Source organism: Oncorhynchus keta, chromosome 27 (genome assembly GCF_023373465.1).
Source record: "Oncorhynchus keta strain PuntledgeMale-10-30-2019 chromosome 27, Oket_V2, whole genome shotgun sequence".
Taxonomy (NCBI): Eukaryota; Metazoa; Chordata; class Actinopteri; order Salmoniformes; family Salmonidae; genus Oncorhynchus; species Oncorhynchus keta.
Genome location: NC_068447.1, coordinates 12,709,567 through 12,728,220, shown reverse-complemented (window position 1 = coordinate 12,728,220; position 18,654 = coordinate 12,709,567). Strand labels below are relative to the sequence as shown.

The 18,654-nt window shown below is 48.4% G+C and overlaps 1 protein-coding gene across 1 annotated transcript; it reads right to left on the bottom strand.

Moving 5' to 3' along the window:
* Positions 1-10,461: 10,461 nt before the first annotated feature.
* LOC127912622 (glutamine-rich protein 2-like) lies at positions 10,462-15,305 on the bottom strand. The gene is made up of 6 exons (XM_052482643.1): positions 14,930-15,305; positions 13,757-14,344; positions 12,974-13,722; positions 11,932-12,039; positions 11,308-11,841; positions 10,462-10,794 (listed from the first exon to the last, which is right to left on the bottom strand). The coding sequence occupies exons 1-6, from the start codon at positions 15,303-15,305 to the stop codon at positions 10,462-10,464; spliced, it is 2,688 nt and encodes an 895-aa protein (XP_052338603.1).
* Between the last annotated feature and the right edge of the window lie 3,349 nt (positions 15,306-18,654).

Below are 18,654 nucleotides of genomic sequence, written 5' to 3'. Positions count from 1 at the left end.
GTGATCGTGAGGACAGGAAGCCAGCCATCATCCTGGACTACAACCACAACAAGGAGGTGTGGACAACCTGGACAAGATGATTTGAACTTACAGCTGCAGGAGGATGACTGCCCACTGGTCCCTGGTCATCTTCCATAATATCATTGATGTGTCCTCATACAATGCCTTTGTGATATGGAACAAGTTCAACCCGACCTGGATGCCTGATAAGCGGAACCAGAGGAGGGTGTTCCTAGAGCAGCTGGGAAAGCCACTTGTAACCCCACACATTCAAAGAAGGGAGGGCCTCCCCCGCACAGCAGCCTTTGCAGCGCTTTTGAAAGCTGTTCAGGTTACAGTTCATATAAGGAAATCAGTCAATTTAAATAAATAACTTAGGCCCTAATCTATGGATTCCACATGACTGGGAATACAGATCTGTATCTGTTTGTCAGAAATACATATATTTTTTTAAAGGTAGTGGATCAGAAAACCAGTCCGTATTTGGTGTGACCACCATTTGCCTCATGCGGCATGACACATCTCCTTCGCATAGAGTTGATCGCATAGAGTTGATCGCATAGAGTTAATCAAGCTGTTGATTGTGGCCTGCGAGAACTGGAACACTCTCATCCTGAACATGCTCAATGGTTGACATGTCTGATGAGTATGCAGGTGGATGAATAGATCGACAACGGACCTCAGGATCTCATCACGGTATCTCTGTGCAATCAAACTGCCATCGATAAAATGCCATTGTGTTTGTTGTCCATAGCTTATGCCTGCTCATACCATAACCCCACCACCACCATGGGGCTCTCTGTTTACAACGTTGACATAAGCAAACTGCTCGCCCACACGACGCCATACACACTGTCTGCCATCTGACCGGTACAGTTGGAACCGGGATTAATCCGTGGAGAGCACACTCAAAGCCAGTGGCCATTAAAGGATTAGCAATTGTCCACTGAAATCCACTGAAATCGGTTACAATGCCGAAATGCAGTCAGGTCAAGGCTGTGGTGAGGACGACCAGCACGCCGATGAGCTTCCCTGAGACGGTTTATGACACATTGTGCCAAAATTCTTTGGTTGCAGAAATTCTTTGGTAGTGTAAAGCCACAGTTTCATCAGCTGTCCAGGTGAAGAACCCAGACGTGGACATCCAAGGCTGGCGTGGTTACAAGTGGTCTGCAGTTATGAGGCCGGTTGGAAGTACTGCCAAATTCTCTAAAATGACGATGGAGGCGGCTTATGGTAGAGAAATGAACATTCACTTATCTGGCAACAGCTCTGCTGGACATTCCTGCAGTCAGAGTGCCAATTACACACTCCTTCAACACCTGACAGCTGTGGCATTGTATTGTGTGACAAAACTGCACATTTTAGAGTGGCCTTTTATTGTCCCCAGCACCAGGTGCACCTGTGTAATGATCATGCTGTTTATTCAGCTTCTTGATACACCACACCTGTCAGGTGGATGGATTATCTTGGAGGGATGACATTTTTTTTTAGAAATAAGCTTTTTTGCATATGTACAATTTCTGGGCTCTTTAATTTCAGCTCAAACACCTTACATGATGCATTTATATTTTTGTTCAGTATAAATATTGTAATAACTAAAAAAAATGTTTTCAGGAATAGAAGCATTGTAATAATCAGCACAAATGGACAGGTTTTGAACTTTGGGATCATATCTCTTGAAATGTACACACAATGTTCCCACAACCTAATGAAATATTCTGGGAACCTTTAAAGAACAGACACAATGTTCTTGTAACATCATGCAAAGGTTTTATAAAAGCATTCTATGATCTTCACCACGACTGGACAGTTTTTGTGTTATGAGAACATTTTCCGCGACCTAATGGATGTTCTGGGAACTTTCACGGAACCAATTTTGGTTAGCTGGGTGATCTGTCTTTAGGATGTCACTGCCAATAGAAGGGAAGGAAATAGAAACCATACACTGGTGTTATACCACGGACTCACTTTGAGACTCAGAGAGTGGGGTGGGGGCACAGCAGGAAATAGGAAATGCTTCTTTCTTCTTGTTCTGAGGAGAGTACAGAATGTGCGTCACACAGGGGAAGAAATCATGTGTTTGTGACAGTTTTCTTCAAATAGATATAATAAGGTCTGGAAAAGCACCCATTTCCAGGCAGAGTTAGAACTACAAATCACTACTGTTCTGGCCATGGCTTGTCCATGTAGGCGTGTCCATGTGGGCGTGCCCATGTAGGCGTGTCCATGTAGGCGTGTCCATGTAGGCGTGCCCATGTAGGGAGACAGCATAATGGGTGGAGGGGTGGAGTCTAGAGGAACTGCACTTTATATACAGTGCATTCAGAAAGTACTCAGAACTCCTTAACTTTTTTTTCGCTTTGTCATTATGGGGCATTGTGGTGTCATTATAGGGCATTGTGATGTCATTATGGGGCATTGTGATGTCATTATGGGGCATTGTGTGTAGATTGATGAGGGGAAAAAAGTATTTAATCAATTATAGAATTACAAAATGTGGAAAAAGTCAAGGGGTCTGAATATTTTCCGAATGCAAAGGCTTTCTGCCTGTTGGCTGGTCTCTGTAGCTAGGGAACTATGGACAAGGACATACCAATAACTTGACTGTATGCCTCTACTGTTGACCAACTCAGTGGCCGTGTGGTTAGGGTGTCTGCCCTGAGATTGGACGGTTGTGAGTTTTATCCCCGGCTGAGTCATATCAAAGACTCTAAAAATGGGTCCCTGATGCGCCTGTGCTTGGCACTCAGCATTAAGGTGATAGACTAGTGTCCTGTCCAGGTGGTGGGGTTCATGACACAGAAGCTAGACTCCTGCCCTATGAGCAGGCTACTTACCTGTGTCTACTGTGACAACAATTATATCTATGAATGTAAGTAGAGCCATGTTGCCAGGCTGTGCCCTCGAGGTGAAATCTGTGCTGAGGAGCACAAAGACACACATGCAGGCCCGAATGCAGAGAGACAGAAACACACACACCCTCCATCTGTATCTAGTCTCCTCTAACTCTCAAGCTCCCTCTCTGCTGTCAAACACATGGCACTACTACATCAAAGGCCTCTCAACCCAAAAGTGCTCGTTCTACTGTGAAAGGAGAGATCCTCAGGCTTGACTTCTCTATTGGTAGTTTCCACCCTGAGGTGTAAAGTGTGCTGTAGGAGAGTAACAGAAAATGGAGTGGCTCTAGAGAAGTAGCGGGCTCTGCTCTAATCTCAGCGTGACCAACCCACCCAAGTGGAGTAGTGGGGCACACAGTTGACAGAATGACACTGGCTTTGAGCCCCTGTGACAGACAGGGCCACCACTGGCTCTGAGCCACTGTGACAGACAGGGCCACCACTGGCTCTGAGCCCTTGTGACAGACAGGGCCACTGCTGGCTCTGTGTGAGTGTGTATGTGTGTTAACGTGTGTGTGTGTGAACAAATGCCTTCTGGTGCCAGAGGTGCCATGTTCAAGCACTGCCACCAGCCTCAAGTGTGTGTGTTTGTTTGAATGGGGTGGTGTTGGGGGTGGGGGTTCGGGGGGGAGGTGTATGTGTGAAAGGGGTGGGGGTGTAGGAGCACGTGAAGATGTAGGATTTTAATTTCAAATCAAATTGTATTGGTCACACGCAGATGTTAAGCAAAATGCTTGTGCTTCTAGTTCCAACAGTGCAGAAATATCTAACAAGTAATCTAACAATTCCACAACAACTATCTAATACACACAAATCCAAAGGGATGAATGAGAATATGTACATATAAATATATGGATGAGAGATGGCCGAGCGACACAGACAAGGTGCAGTAGAATAAAATACAGTATATACATGTGATATGAGTAATGTAAGATATGTAAACATTTTTCAAGTTTCATTATTTAAAGTTGCATTGTTTAAAGTGACTAGTGATCCATTTATTAAAGTGTCCAGTGATTGGGTCTGTAACGATCCTCTTCCTGTGAATGACTGGACCAAAGCGCAGCGTGGCACGTGTTCATGATATTTGATTAAATCAGAACACTAGCACAAAAATAACAAAAGAGGAAAATGAACAGTTCTGTAAGGAAACTAAACTATACAGAAAACAACTACCCACAAAAAACCTGTGGGAAAAAAGTTACCTAAGTATGGTTCCCAATCAGAGACAACGATAGACAGATTGATAAACATACCCTGCCAAAACAAAGAAATACAAAAACATAGAAAAAGGAACATAGAATGCCCACCCAAATCACACCCTGACCAAACCAAAATAGAGACATAAAAAGCTCTATGGTCGGGGCGTGCAGGGTCTCAATACAGTACATACATGTGATATTAGTAATGTAATATATGTAGACATAATTAAAGCGGCATTATTTCGAGTGGCATTGCTTAAAGTGACTAATGATGCATTTATTAAAGTGTCCAGTGATTGGGTGTCAATGTAGGCAGCAGCCTCTCTGAGTTAGTGATGGCTGTTTAGCAGTCCGATGGCCTTGAGATAGAAGCTGTTTCTCAATCTCTCGGTCCCTGCTTTGATGCACGTGTACTGACCTCGCCTTCTAGAGGATAACGGTGTGAACAGGCAGTGGCTCGGGTGGTTGGTGTCCTTGAAGATCTTTTTGGACTTCCTGTAACATCGGGTACTGAAGGTGTCCTGGAGGGCAGGTAGTTTGCGCAGACCGCACCACCCTCTGGAGAGCCTTGCGGTTGAGGGCGGTGCAGTTGCCGTACCAGGCTGTGATACAGCCCAACAGGATGTTCTCGATTGTGCATCTGTAAAGGTTTGTCAGGGTTTTGGGTGGCAAGCCAAATTTCTTCAGCCTCCTGAGGTTGAAGAGGCGTTGTTGTGCCTTCTTCACCACACTGTCTGTGTGGGTGGACCATTTCAGTTTGTTTGTGACGTGTACGCCCAGGAACTTATAACGTTCCACCTTCTCCACTATTGTTCCTTCGATGTGCATAGGGGGGTGCTCCCTCTGCTGTTTCCTGAAGTCCACGATCATCTCCTTTGTTTTGTTGATGTTGAGTAAGAGGTTGCTTTCCTGACACCACACTCCGAGTGCCCTCACCTCCTCCCTGTAGGCCATCTCGTCGTTGTTGGTGATCAAGCTCACTACTGTTGTATCATCTGCAAAACTTGATGATTGAGTTGGAGGCGTGCATGGCCACACAGTTGTGGGTGAACAGGGAGTGCAGGAGAGGGCTGAGCACACACCCTTGTGGGGTCCCAGTGTTGAGGGTCAGTGAAGTGGAGATGTTGTTTCCTACCTTCACCACATGGGGGCGGCCCATCAGAAAGTCCAGGACCCAGTTGCACAGGGCGGGGTCGAGACCCAGGGCCTCCAGCTTGATGATGAGCTTGGAGGGTACTATGGTGTTGCATGCTGAGCTGTAGTCAATGAGCATTCTTCCATAGGTATTATTTTTGTCCAGATGGGATAGGGCAGTGTGCATTGCGATGGCGATTTCGTCATTTGGGGTGGTATGCTGGGGCGGTATGCAAACTGAAGTGGGTCTAGGGGGGCCAGTAAGGTGGCGGTGACTTCATCATTGACGAGCCTCTCAAAACATTTCATGATGACAGAGTGCTATGGGGCGGTAGTCATTTAGTTCAGTTATCTTTGCCTTCTTGGGTACAGGAACAATGGTAGCCATCTTGAAGCAACTGGCGACAACAGACTAGGATAGGGAGCAATAAAATAGGTCCGTAAACACACCAGCCAGCTGGTCTGGCGCGTGCTCTGAGAACGCAGATAGAGATGTCGTCAGCGCCAGCAACCTTGCGAGAGTTAACATGTTTAAATGTTTTACTCATGTAAGCCACTGAGACGGTGGCACTGTATTATCCTCAAAGCGGGCAAAGAAGGTGTTTAGTTTGTCCGGAAGCGTGACGTCGGTATCCGTGACGTGGCTGTTTTTGTTTTTGTAGTCCGTGATTTCCTGTAGACCCTGCCACATACGTCTCGTGTCAGAGCCGTTGAAATGCGACTCCACCTCGTCCCTGTACCAGCATTTCGCTTTTTTGATTGTCTTGTGGAAGAAATAACTACACTGTTTATATTCAGCCATATCGCCAGACCTCTTTCCATGGTTAAATGCGGTGGATTGCGCTTTGAGGGGGGGTGTACACAGTTGTGACTATAACTGATGAGATTTCTCTTGGTAGGAAGAATGGCCGGCATTTGATTGTAAGGAATTCTAGGTCAGGTGAGCAGAAGGAATTGAGTTCCTGTGTGTTGTTATAATCGCACCATCAGTTGTTAATCATAAGGCATACACCCCCACCCTTCCTCTTCCTAGAAAAGTGTTTATCTCTGTCGGCGCGATGCATGGAGAAGTCTGGTGGCTGGACCGTTTCTGACAACATATCCCGAGAGAGACATGTTTCTGTGAAACAGAGAATGTTACGGTGTCTGTTGTCTCTCTGGAAGGCAACCCTTGCTCGAATTTTGTATACCTTGTTGTCAAGAGACTGGACACTGGCGAGTATAGTATACTCTGGAGTGGTGAGTAATGTGCCTGTTTCCGAAGCCTGACCAGAAGACCGCTCCGTCTGCCCCTTCTGCGTCGCCGTTGTTTTCGGTCAGCTGCTGGGATTAGATCCTTTGTCCTGGGTGGTGGTCCGAAGAGAGGATCCACTTCTGGACAGTCATATTCCTGGTTGTAATGTTGGTAAATTAATGTTGCTCGTATATCCATTAGTTCTGCCCGGCTATATGTAATAAGACTTAAGATTTTCTGGGGTAACAATGTCAGAAATAATACATAAAAAAACGAAATACTGCATAGTTTCCTAAGAACGCGAAGCGGGTGACCATCTCTGTCGGCACCATCTTTGATCACCCTGTTGCAGGAAAACTTTCCTATGAAAATTTCCGTGTTTCAGAAGTTTGTAAATTCCACCATGAAATTTCAGATATATCAACCACTACGGAATGTCCATTAATTATAATCCACACAATAATCCACATTTCCTCTTGTTGTAGGATTAAGTACCTACACCTGTAGAGAGGTTAGTGTTTTTTGTGTTCCTGCCTCAGAGAAAGCATCAGAGGCAGAACTGTGGCAGAGCTAACACTTCGCTCATTAGAGTGAGCGGTATTGACTGAGTGCCATCAGAGATGTGTGGAGTGTGTTGGCACTTTGGGTATTCAAGCATGCAGCAACACAATAAAAGTACGCCTACAAGGATGCCTGTCATTCTGTTATACAAGCAAATAAACAACAAGGCCCCATTGATCACTACTGACAGGAGGCAAAATGAGCCCTCAGTCGCAGATGAAGAAAACCAATGGTGAATATTCTGTCTCCCCCAATCACTCAGTCTTCCCAAATGGGTGTTTAGAAATACACTTTAGTGGCCCTCGGCCTCTAGGATTGGGGTCAATTATTTTCATTTCGTTTGCAATCAATTCAGAGAGTAAACCAAATTTCTATTCCAATCCCACATTGTCCTAATTGAAAAGCATTGAAGAGTATTGGAAATAGAATTTCAGCGTACTTCCTGAATTGACTGGAATTGAAATGTATGAACAGTGGTGTGTGACTGTGCCATCTCATATTTTGGCTACATTAGCATCCTGTCAGAAGGCAAGGCTGCAATGACAAACAATCCCAGACCAGACAGTACAGAACACACTCATTAGTACACAGTCAGTCCGTGCTGTAGCCAAGGCAAGGTGTACTGTGTGATGTTGAAGTAATAAAGTAGTTCACACTGCCACAACACAGCTTAACCAAAGCTCCAGCTTCCGGAGAAAGTTTACCATGTCACATGTTCCATAGATCAGGGTTTCCTAAACTCGGTCCTGGGTGCACATTTAGATTTTTTGCCATAGCACTACACGGCTGATTCAAATAACAAACTCATCATCAAGCTTTGCTTATTGGAATCAGCTGTATAGCACTAGGGCAAAGAAAAACATGCTCCTGGGGAGGGCCCCAGGACCGAGTTTGGGCAAACCGTGCCGTAAATGTTTGCTTTTCTTTTGTAAAAAGGAAGGAGGTTACACAAAACCATAATGTCACCTGTCTGTCTGTATCAGTTTATATCAGCGTGGCGTAGTGCCAGTAGACAGAGAATCAAAGCCCAACACAGAGGGACAGGATCAGGAAATATGAAATGAAAAGCCATGTGACAGAGGACATGTCCTGACCTGTCCTACATCTGTGGCTCCTGCACCCGTTGACCTGTGGTGACTCCCTGTGACTACTGGATTATCCAGAACAGAGGGCCTCCAGGAGGCGTTTTATACAACCTGGGAATGTCACTAATTCTCTGATTCCTTACAAACACACGTTCATAACACACATGGCCCCACAGTGGCATGCGGAGCTTTAATCTTGCTTCATTGGGGATTATGCAGCAATGTACTGCAGTGTGTATGAGATTAGACAGTTAGAGAGAGAGTGAGAGAGAAAGAGAGAGGGATAAATATAGAGAGAATGAGAAAGAGAGAAAGGGAGAGACAGAAAGAGAGAAAGAGAGAGACAGAAAGAGAGAGAGAGATTGAGAAAGAGAGACAGAAAGATAGAGACAGAAAGAGAGAGAGAGAGAGAGAGAGAGAGAGAGAGATAATGAGAAAGAGAGACAGAAAGATAGAAAGAGAGAGAGACTGAGAGAGACTGAATGAGAAAAAGAGAGAGAGAAAAAAAGAGATAGAGAGAGGTGACACACAGGGTCTTTTCCAGACTCATCTCCTTTAACTGACTCACCACCCATCAGCCCCCTCGCTACCTCTAACACCAACCCACCCACCCCTCCCCTATGGCAGAGATTAATCACAGCAAATTGGCCAATCATAATTACCGTTCACTCTGCACCATCATGTTCTGCTCCAGCTCAGATTCACAGTAATTTTCACAGTAATATTCACAGTAATGCCTCTGATAAACAGTTCTGCAAATGGGGCTCTGAAGGTCTGGTTAGTGGACAGAAGTAACCCCAGTTCTGATCTAGTGATTGGGCCTGGCTTTTCACAAACAGATGTGGATGAATAAGAAGACGGTCTGGGAGTGTTTGGGGAAATAGCTCTAACCATGTCAGACCAGAGATGGAGATATAGAGGTGGAAAACAATGGTTCACTGCGGTCGCCAAGCCAGACGGCCGCCGACCGCAGTGCTTTCATGGTTCAGATGTGTCCCTGCATGAGGCAGCTTCTCTCTCTCTCTCTCTGCTGCTCTCAAATGGACACAATTACCACAGCAGTCAGACATTTTCACTCATGCCTAATTTAGTATTTTACTTGTTCTGTCCATTCTCATCGCTCATTTAATAGAGCTATCTTTCTCCATATCTCTGAATTGCTCCTTTCGTGATTTCCAGTAGTCTCAACTACCATCTGGTTACATTCAATGAGATCCTGGATGTGAATAGTGTTGTTTTGTGTCGAGTGAAATTGATATGAGCTGGGTTTTTAAATCTAATGTGACAGTAACTATGCAGTTTTTGTCTTTGTTGTTGATTCACTCCAAACAAAGTGAAACCTTTTTTAAGAAAGGCTAAGAAGCAGGTCAACATCTGAAGTTAATCTCGAATTTAATGAGCTCGCTGTGTGAATACAGAGATCTAATGGTGTTTGCTCTGTTAAATTAAAATGCATATTTTTAGCTCGATGTCGTCTGCATTGTAAATAACGTCAGCCTCGTTGCTCTTTGACTATATAATTCTGTTGAATCACAACGTAAAGAGAAAACTATTATTCAGAAGTTAGTTAAAAAGAAAAAACTACCAACATCTAATAAGATAGTGCTCCCGGTAGACATTTCACGTTTCTCAGACAGTGTCCTTGTTGACCGTCTGGAAAAAGGGGGAAATCAGCCACTTTCCCCAAAGTATAGCAGATAAAAGTAGATAATCCCACCATTCCTAGGGCCCTGGCCTTGGATAGCCATGTCTGTAGTCTCACTACCAGGGTTGGGCTCAATTCAAATTGAACTCAGGAAGTTAATTCCAAAATTCCAATTAAATAATTGAAGGGCTTTTATTTTCAGTGACTTAATAAACCTAAAAGAAGAAACAATTCATTAGAAATATATCTACTTTTTATTGTGTTTTATTTATTTATTTCAAATCACTTCCTGAATTGAGTGACTTCATTTCGAATTGAGACCAAACATGCTCACTACTATACTACCTCCTCCAGTCTCTCCATCTTCTCCAGTCTGAAGAACAGGAGGTGAACAGTAATCAACAGCACTGCCACTGACCTCTCTTCACTTCACTAAATCAACGTACACAGGCACAGCAGCGCAGACATAATTCCAACCACAGAAACTTTGTAAACAGCTTGAAATAAGAGCATTACCAGACTTCCTGCTACCCACCACCTCATTCAGTCCTGTAGAGAGCTCTAATCACCACTTAAATTCATTAGAGTAATTACCTTATCAGTGGGACTCTGAGAGACAGACAGAGGAAAATTAGCCTCCAAGGGAAGTCCAGCTGTTTAAACTGCAGCGCAGTCAGTGTGGACTCACAGGAGGAACTTTCTACTTGGGCATTGACAGAGGCTGAGGCTCGAGCTGAGGCTCTAGCTGAGGCACTAGCTGGGGCTCTAGCTGAGGCACTAGCTGAGGCTCTAGCTGAGGCTCTAACTGAGGCTCTAGCTGAGGCACTAGCTGGGGCTCTAGCTGAGGCACTAGCTGAGGTTCTAGCTGAGGCTCTAGCTGAGGCTCTAGCTGAGGCACTAGCTGAGGCACTAGCTGAGGCACTAGCTGAGGCTCTAGCTGAGGCACAAGCTGAGGCTCTAGCGGAGGCTCTAGCTGAGGCTCTAGCGGAGGCTCTAGCTGAGGCTCTAGCTGAGGCTCTAGCTGAGGCACTAGCTGAGGCACAAACTGAGGCTCTAGCTGAACTAAGTTTGTGGTTATGGCTGAGGCTCAAGCTGAGGCTGGGTTAGCTTCTCGTCACATTAAGGTTGAGTCTCTTGAGGTAGGTGCACATACACACACACGCACAGCTACACACAGCTACACACACGCAACTACACACAGCTACAAACACACAAGCAACTACACACAGCTACACACAGCTACAAACACACAAGGCAGAGCACTGCTGATCGAACAAAAACACAATCTCCTTCTCTCTCCTGATGTTACCCTAACTGTTCTCCATCAATTTGCCATCTCTCTCTCTCTCTCTCTCTCTCTCTCTCTCTCTCTCTCTCTCTCTCTCTCTCTCTCTCTCTCTCTCTCTCTCTCTCATTCTCCCACCACTCAACTGTCTTCTGGGCCACCCATCCCACTCTACCCCAGCCACCCTACTCCAGCCCAATCGACCCCAGCCCACACTACCCCAGCCCACACTACCCCAGCCCAATCGACCCCAGCCCACACTACCCCAGCCCACCCTACCCCAGCCCACACTACCCCAGCCCAATCGACCCCAGCCCACACTACCCCAGCCCACCCTACTCCAGCCCACACTACCCCAGCCCAATCGACCCCAGCCCACACTACCCCAGCCCAATCGACCCCAGCCCACACTACCCCAGCCCACTCTACCCCAGCCCACACTACCCCAGCCCACACTACCCCAGCCCACACTACCCCAGCCCAATCGACCCCAGCCCACACTACCCCAGCCCAATCGACCCCAGCCCACACTACCCCAGCCCACACTACCCCAGCCCAATCGACCCCAGCCCACACTACCCCAGCCCAGTCGACCCCAGCCCACACTACCCCAGCCCAATCGACCCCAGCCCACACTACCCCAGCCCACACTACCCCAGCCCAATCGACCCCAGCCCACACTACCCCAGCCCACACTACCCCAGCCCACACTACCCCAGCCCACCCTACCCCAGCCCACACTACCCCAGCCCACACTACCCCAGCCCAATCGACCCCAGCCCACACTACCCCAGCCTACACTACCCCAGCCCAATCGACCCCAGCCCACACTACCCCAGCCCAATCGACCCCATCCCACTCTACCCCAGCCCACCCTACCCCAGCCCACACTACCCCAGCCCAATCGACCCCAGTCCACACTACCCCAGCCCACCCTACCCCAGCCCACACTACCCCAGCCCAATCGACCCCAGCCCACACTACCCCAGCCAACCCTACCCCAGCCCACACTACCCCAGCCCACACTACCCCAGCCCAATCGACCCCAGCCCACACTACCCCAGCCCACCCTACTCCAGCCCACACTACCCCAGCCCACACTACCCCAGCCCAATCGACCCCAGCCCACACTACCCCAGCCCAATCGACCCCAGCCCACACTACTCCAGCCCACACTACCCCAGCCCAATCGATCCCAGCCCACACTACCCCAGCCCACACTACCCCAGCCCACTCTACCCCAGCCCACACTACCCCAGCCCACACTACCCCAGCCCACACTACCCCAGCCCACTCTACTCCAGCCCACCCTACTCCAGCCCACACTACCCCAGCCCAATCGACCCCAGCCCACACTACCCCAGCCCACACTACCCCAGCCCACACTACCCCAGCCCACCCTACTCCAGCCCACTACTACCCCAGCCCACACTACCCCAGCCCAATCGACCCCAGCCCACACTACCCCAGCCCACACTACCCCAGCCCACTCGACCCCAGCCCACACTACCCCAGCCCAATCGACCCCAGCCCACACTACTCCAGCCCAATCGACCCCATCCCACTCTACCCCAGCCCAGCCCCCTACCCCAGCCCACACTACCCCAGCCCAATCTACCCCAGTCCACACTACCCCAGCCCACCCTACCCCAGCCCACACTACCCCAGCCCAATCGACCCCAGCCCACACTACCCCAGCCCAGCCCAGCCCCCTACTCCAGCCCACACTACCCCAGCCCACACTACCCCAGCCCAATCGACCCCAGCCCACACTACCCCAGCCCAATCGACCCCAGCCCACACTACCCCAGCCCACACTACCCCAGCCCAATGGACCCCCACCAGCCCAATCGACCCCAGCCCACACTACCCCAGCCCAATCGACCCCAGCCCACACTACCCCAGCCCAATCGACCCCAGCCCACACTACTCCAGCCCACACTACCCCAGCCCAATCAACCCCAGCCCACACTACCCCAGCCCACTCGACCCCAGCCCACACTACCCCAGCCCACACTACCCCAGCCCACACTACTCCAGCCCACACTACCCCAGCCCACTCTACCCCAGCCCACCCTACTCCAGCCCACACTACCCCAGCCCAATCAACCCCAGCCCACACTACCCCAGCCCACTCTACCCCAGCCCACACTACCCCAGCCCACACTACCCCAGCCCACACTACCCCAGCCCACACTACCCCAGCCCACTCTACCCCAGCCCACACTACCCCAGCCCACCCTACTCCAGCCCACACTACCCCAGCCCACACTACCCCAGCCCAATCGACCCCAGCCCACACTACCCCAGCCCAATCGACCCCAGCCCACACTACCCCAGCCCACACTACCCCAGCCCAATCGACCCCAGCCCACACTACCCCAGCCCAATCGACCCCAGCCCACACTACTCCAGCCCAATCGACCCCATCCCACTCTACCCCAGCCCACCCTACCCCAGCCCACACTACCCCAGCCCAATCGACCCCAGCCCACACTACCCCAGCCCACCCTACCCCAGCCCACACTACCCCAGCCCAATCGACCCCAGCCCACACTACCCCAGCCCACCCTACTCCAGCCCACACTACCCCAGCCCACACTACCCCAGCCCAATCGACCCCAGCCCACACTACCCCAGCCCAAACGACCCCAGCCCACACTACCCCAGCCCACACTACCCCAGCCCAATCGACCCCAGCCCACACTACCCCAGCCCAATCGAGCCCCGACCCCAGCCCACACTACCCCAGGCCACACTACCCCAGCCCACACTACTCCAGCCCACACTACCCCAGCCCAATCAACCCCAGCCCACACTACCCCAGCCCACACTACCCCAGCCCAATCGACCCCAGCCCACACTACCCTAGCCCACACTACCCCAGCCCACACTACCCCAGCCCAATCGACCCCAGCCCACACTACCCCAGCCCACACTACCCCAGCCCAATCGACCCCAGCCCACACTACCCCAGCCCACACTACCCCAGCCCACACTACCCCAGCCCACACTACTCCAGCCCACACTACCCCAGCCCAATCAACCCCAGCCCACACTACCCCAGCCCACACTACCCCAGCCCACTCGACCCCAGCCCACACTACCCCAGCCCACACTACCCCAGCCCACACTACCCCAGCCCAATCGACCCCAGCCCACACTACCCCAGCCCACACTACCCCAGCCCAATCGACCCCAGCCCACACTACCCCAGCCCACACTACCCCAGCCCACACTACCCCAGCCCACTCGAGCCCAGCCCACTCTACATCAGCCCACACTACCCCAGCCCACTCTACCCCACCCCGCTCAACCACAGCTCAGTCCACACTACCCCAGTCCACACCAGTCCACCCCAGCCAATCCTAGCCCACCCTACCCCTGTCCTGCCCAGCGCTGCAGCAGAAATAGAAATACTAGCCTGACGCTGATGGATCCTGGGATGGCACTGCCAAGCACCCGTCAAAAGCTTGCTAATAAAAAAACAAAACCACATTATTACAGTGCACACATGGACATATGCAAGTGTGCACACACAGAAAACAAGGGTGAGACAGGTTGTGTGGTTAGTAGGGTGGTCCACCCAACCTAGTATGGCCATATGGCCCCAGCGTCACCCCTGTCACGGAGTCTGCCAAACACCCCATCACACACACACACACCCCATCACACACACACACACACACACACACACACACACACACACACACACACACACACACACACACACACACACACACACACACACACACACACACACACACACACACACACACACACACACACACACACACACACACACGGCTGCTTTTCTCTCCTCTTCTCCTTTTCTCCTGTTCTCCTCTGGTTGTTAAGCTGCTGCCGGGATGTGGCTGGGCACTTTGGGGAATGTGGCTGGGCACATTGGGGGATGTGGCTGGGCAGATTGGGGGATGTGGCTGGGCAGATTGGAGGATGTGGCTGGGCACATTGGGGGATGTGGCTGGGCACATTGGGGGATGTGGCTGGACAGATTGGGGGATGTGGCTGGGCACATTGGGGGATGTGGCTGGGCACATTGGGGGATGTGGCTGGGCAGATTGGAGGATGTGGCTGGGCACATTGGGGGATGTGGCTGGGCACATTGGGGGATGTGGCTGGGCACATTGGGAGATGTGGCTGGGCACATTGGGGGATGTGGCTGGGCACATTGGGGGATGTGGCTGGGCAGATTGGGGGATGTGGCTGGGCAGATTGGGGGATTTGGCTGGGCACATTGGGGGATGTGGCTGGGCACATTGGGGGATGTGGCTGGGCACCAGTGATCGGTCTACTGCAAGGGGACTGGGTGCATTGACCAGACCCAAACACTGGGCGAAATCCCGGTCTGTACATTCCTGCAGCGGCTGTTGAACACGCTGACCGTTCTAACTAAGACAACGCTCGGGGACACATTTGTTTTCTAACTCCACTAGACCTGTAGGAATACAGCTGAACATTTTTGGGTGAATTTAAGGTTTCAAAAGATTGACTCGGTATATTTTAGTATTGTTTTCTTTTTGTTTTAGTGAACTGTTGGATTCAGTGGTTAAAATGGGTATTTTTGTACAAATGATTTTAATTGTTGCCTACATGGGTTATGGCTCATTGCATAGCCTAAATGATCGAAATCAATCTAATCTTCCTGACCTAGAGATACCGCTAAACCCTACTTTAACTGATCGTATAGCAGCTTTGATCTTTCAGAGGGATCTGATAGTGTTACCATTTAACTTCTACTGTGACAGTCTTTTAAAACCTTCTCATCTACAGGGTCTGGCTAAAAACAGTGTTTTCTGTATCAGATGACTGTGGATTGGCTTATTTTAAATCATCTAAGTGCAGAGAGATTTTTAGGAAGAAACAAATTAAGGTGTTTTATTTTTCTTCTGCTTTTGGTGTCAGGAAACATTCACCCAAACCCAGGCCCATTGGCTATGGATCAGGAAACATTCACCCAAACCCAGGCCCATTGGCTATGGATCAGGAAACATTCACCCAAACCCAGGCCCATTGGCTATGGATCAGGAAACATTCACCCAAACCCAGGCCCATTGGCTATGGATCAGGAAACATTCACCCAAACCCAGGCCCATTGGCGATGGATCAGGAAACATTCACCCAAACCCAGGCCCATTGGCTATGGATGAATTTCCCACTCCAAATTATTTTTAAACTAGATGAGAGTTGGGACTGATGCATATTAATGTGGGTAGTTTGATGCCGAAATTGAACATGAAAAAAGTCTGGGTTCACACTGCTGACCCAGATGTCTTATTACTGGTTTAAGAAATCTGTTCTAAATCAGTCTATAGGCTTCGATAGTTATAATGTTTATCGATGTAAACTACAAAGTAAGGGGGAGGTATATATATTAAAGACAGATATCTGGTTACTGAACTAAGGTCTTTATCTAAACCAAAACAGTTTGAGTTTTTAAGCATTAAAACTGCAGTTGTCAAAAGCTGTGAACTTAGATGTGATAGGATGTTATAGATCTCCATCTGCAACAGTAGAATCGCTGGATTCTCTGGCTGAACTGATGCGTGGTTGGGGGGGAGATGAAATGGGCTTTATGGCCGATTTAAACTGGGATTGGTTATCTCCAAACTCTGAGGCCATAAGAGGACTGTGCAATACATTATATTTCACTCAAATTATGAGGTTACCAGACTCAATCCCAAAGACATCTCTAATTCAACACGTATTGATGTGTTTCTAACTGACAATCCACATAAATACTCTGCCGTTGGGATTTTCGCTAATGATTTAATTGTTCATTGTGCAGTTGCTTGCATTAGAGACACCAAAATCCCCAAAGTGCCCTTTCGGTTCATAGTCAAACGAAGTTTTAGGCAGTTCTGTGAGCAGGCATTCCTGCATGAACTTTATGCAACTGGGAAAGGAGTGAGCTCCAGACATGGAAGAGACATTCTCCTATTTTCTACTATCTGTGATAAACACGCCCCTCTCAAAAAGTACCGGCTAAGTGGTAGTGGTTTACAGGGGAATTATCTGATTTGATCTATAAATGAAATACACAATGGGCCAAAGCCCGAAAGGGTAATTCCCAGGCTGAATGGCAGTTATTCAAGGCACTGAGAAATAAGTGGACCTGGTTACTATGGAATTACACATTATTCTTCTATTAAGAATCTACAGAGGCAAACCTCAATAACCCGACAAAATGATGGAAATCCATTAAATCCATGAATGTTAACACAAACTCCTCTGGTCTTCTGCTGAAAATGACCTCACATTCAATGGATGTGACTGACAATAATAAACTGCTTGACATGTTTAACATTAAATCCATGAATGTTAACACAAACTCCTCTGGTCTTCTGCTGAAAATGACCTCACATTCAATGGATGTGACTGACAATAATAAACTGCTTGACATGTTTAACATTAAATCCATGAATGTTAACACAAACTCCTCTGGTCTTCTGCTGAAAATGACCTCACATTCAATGGATGCGACTGACAATAATAAACTGCTTGACTTGTTTAACGAGCATTTTGCTAAAGCTGGGCGTTTATTTTATAACGAACTCCTTCCAAACATCTCAAATGAGGCTGTGAATGAAACTGCCACATGCCGGACCTACGGTTCATTTTACCGAGAATGAGCTTATAGAAATTGTAAAGGAATCTATTGATAATAAGTAAGCAGCTGGCCTGAATGAATTAAACCTTTATTTAAAAAAAAAAAATTGGTGCAAAGATCATTGCTGCCCCTCTCACTCATATATTCAATCTTTCATGGGTTAAATACCATTCCAAGAGTCTGGAAAGCAGCCTGTCACACCTTTACATAAAGGTGGAGATCCGTCCCAGTTGGATAACTGTCGTCCCATATCTAAACTGTCTGCAGTGGCAAAAGTATTGGAAAACCTTGTGAACTCACAGTTCAAAGACTTTCTTTACAATAACTCAGTTTTATCTCAATGCCAGTCGTGTTTTAGAGCCAAGCATAGTATAATTACTGCTGTAAGTAAGGTTGTAGGTGATATTCTACATGCTCAGGACAAGAAAAATCACTGTGTTTCACTTTTTATTGACTTATCGAAGGCCTTGGACACTGTTGGCCATGCCCTGCTGTTGTACAGACTAAAAAAGTTAGATTAGGTGTTCAAGCATTGGATTGGTTCCAGAACTACCTTTCTGACAGAACATAGTGTGTAGTTCAAGAGGGTATGAAATCTGAGTTTCGAAGGCTAACAAAAGGAGTTCCCCAGGGCTCAATTTTAGGTCTGATCCTTTTTTACACTGTATAAAAACGATAAAGGGAAGACCGTTGACTCTGAAACTCTCCATCTGTATGCTGATGACACAATTATTTATTCTAGCGCGTCTAATATTGAGAAGGCTTTTTTTATACACTTTTGTGTTCAAAGCATTGAGGGGACAACTCCCTTTGTATCGCTGTTCTTTCCTGACCAGATCAGTCACTCAATATAGTCTTCTTTCACAGTCGCTGCTGTCCTTGTCTGTTGCTAAGGATAGAACTGAGATAGGGAAACCATACAGTCGCTGCTGTCCTTGTCTGTTGCTAAGGATAGAACTGAGATGGGGAAACCATAC

Excerpts from the sequence above, each read along its gene's own strand:
- LOC127912622 (XM_052482643.1), bottom strand. The coding sequence starts at position 15,305 with ATGTGCCCAGCCAAATCCCCCAATCTGCCCAGCCACATCCCCCAATCT. Across the intron at positions 12,040-12,973 it reads GGGTAGTGTGGGCTGGAGTA|TTGGCTGGGGTAGTGTGGGC; the intron begins GTGTGGGCTGGG and ends GCTGGGGTAGGG. Across the intron at positions 11,842-11,931 it reads ATTGGGCTGGGGTAGTGTGG|GCTGGGGTAGTGTGGGCTGG; the intron begins GCTGGGGTAGGG and ends GGGGTAGTGTAG.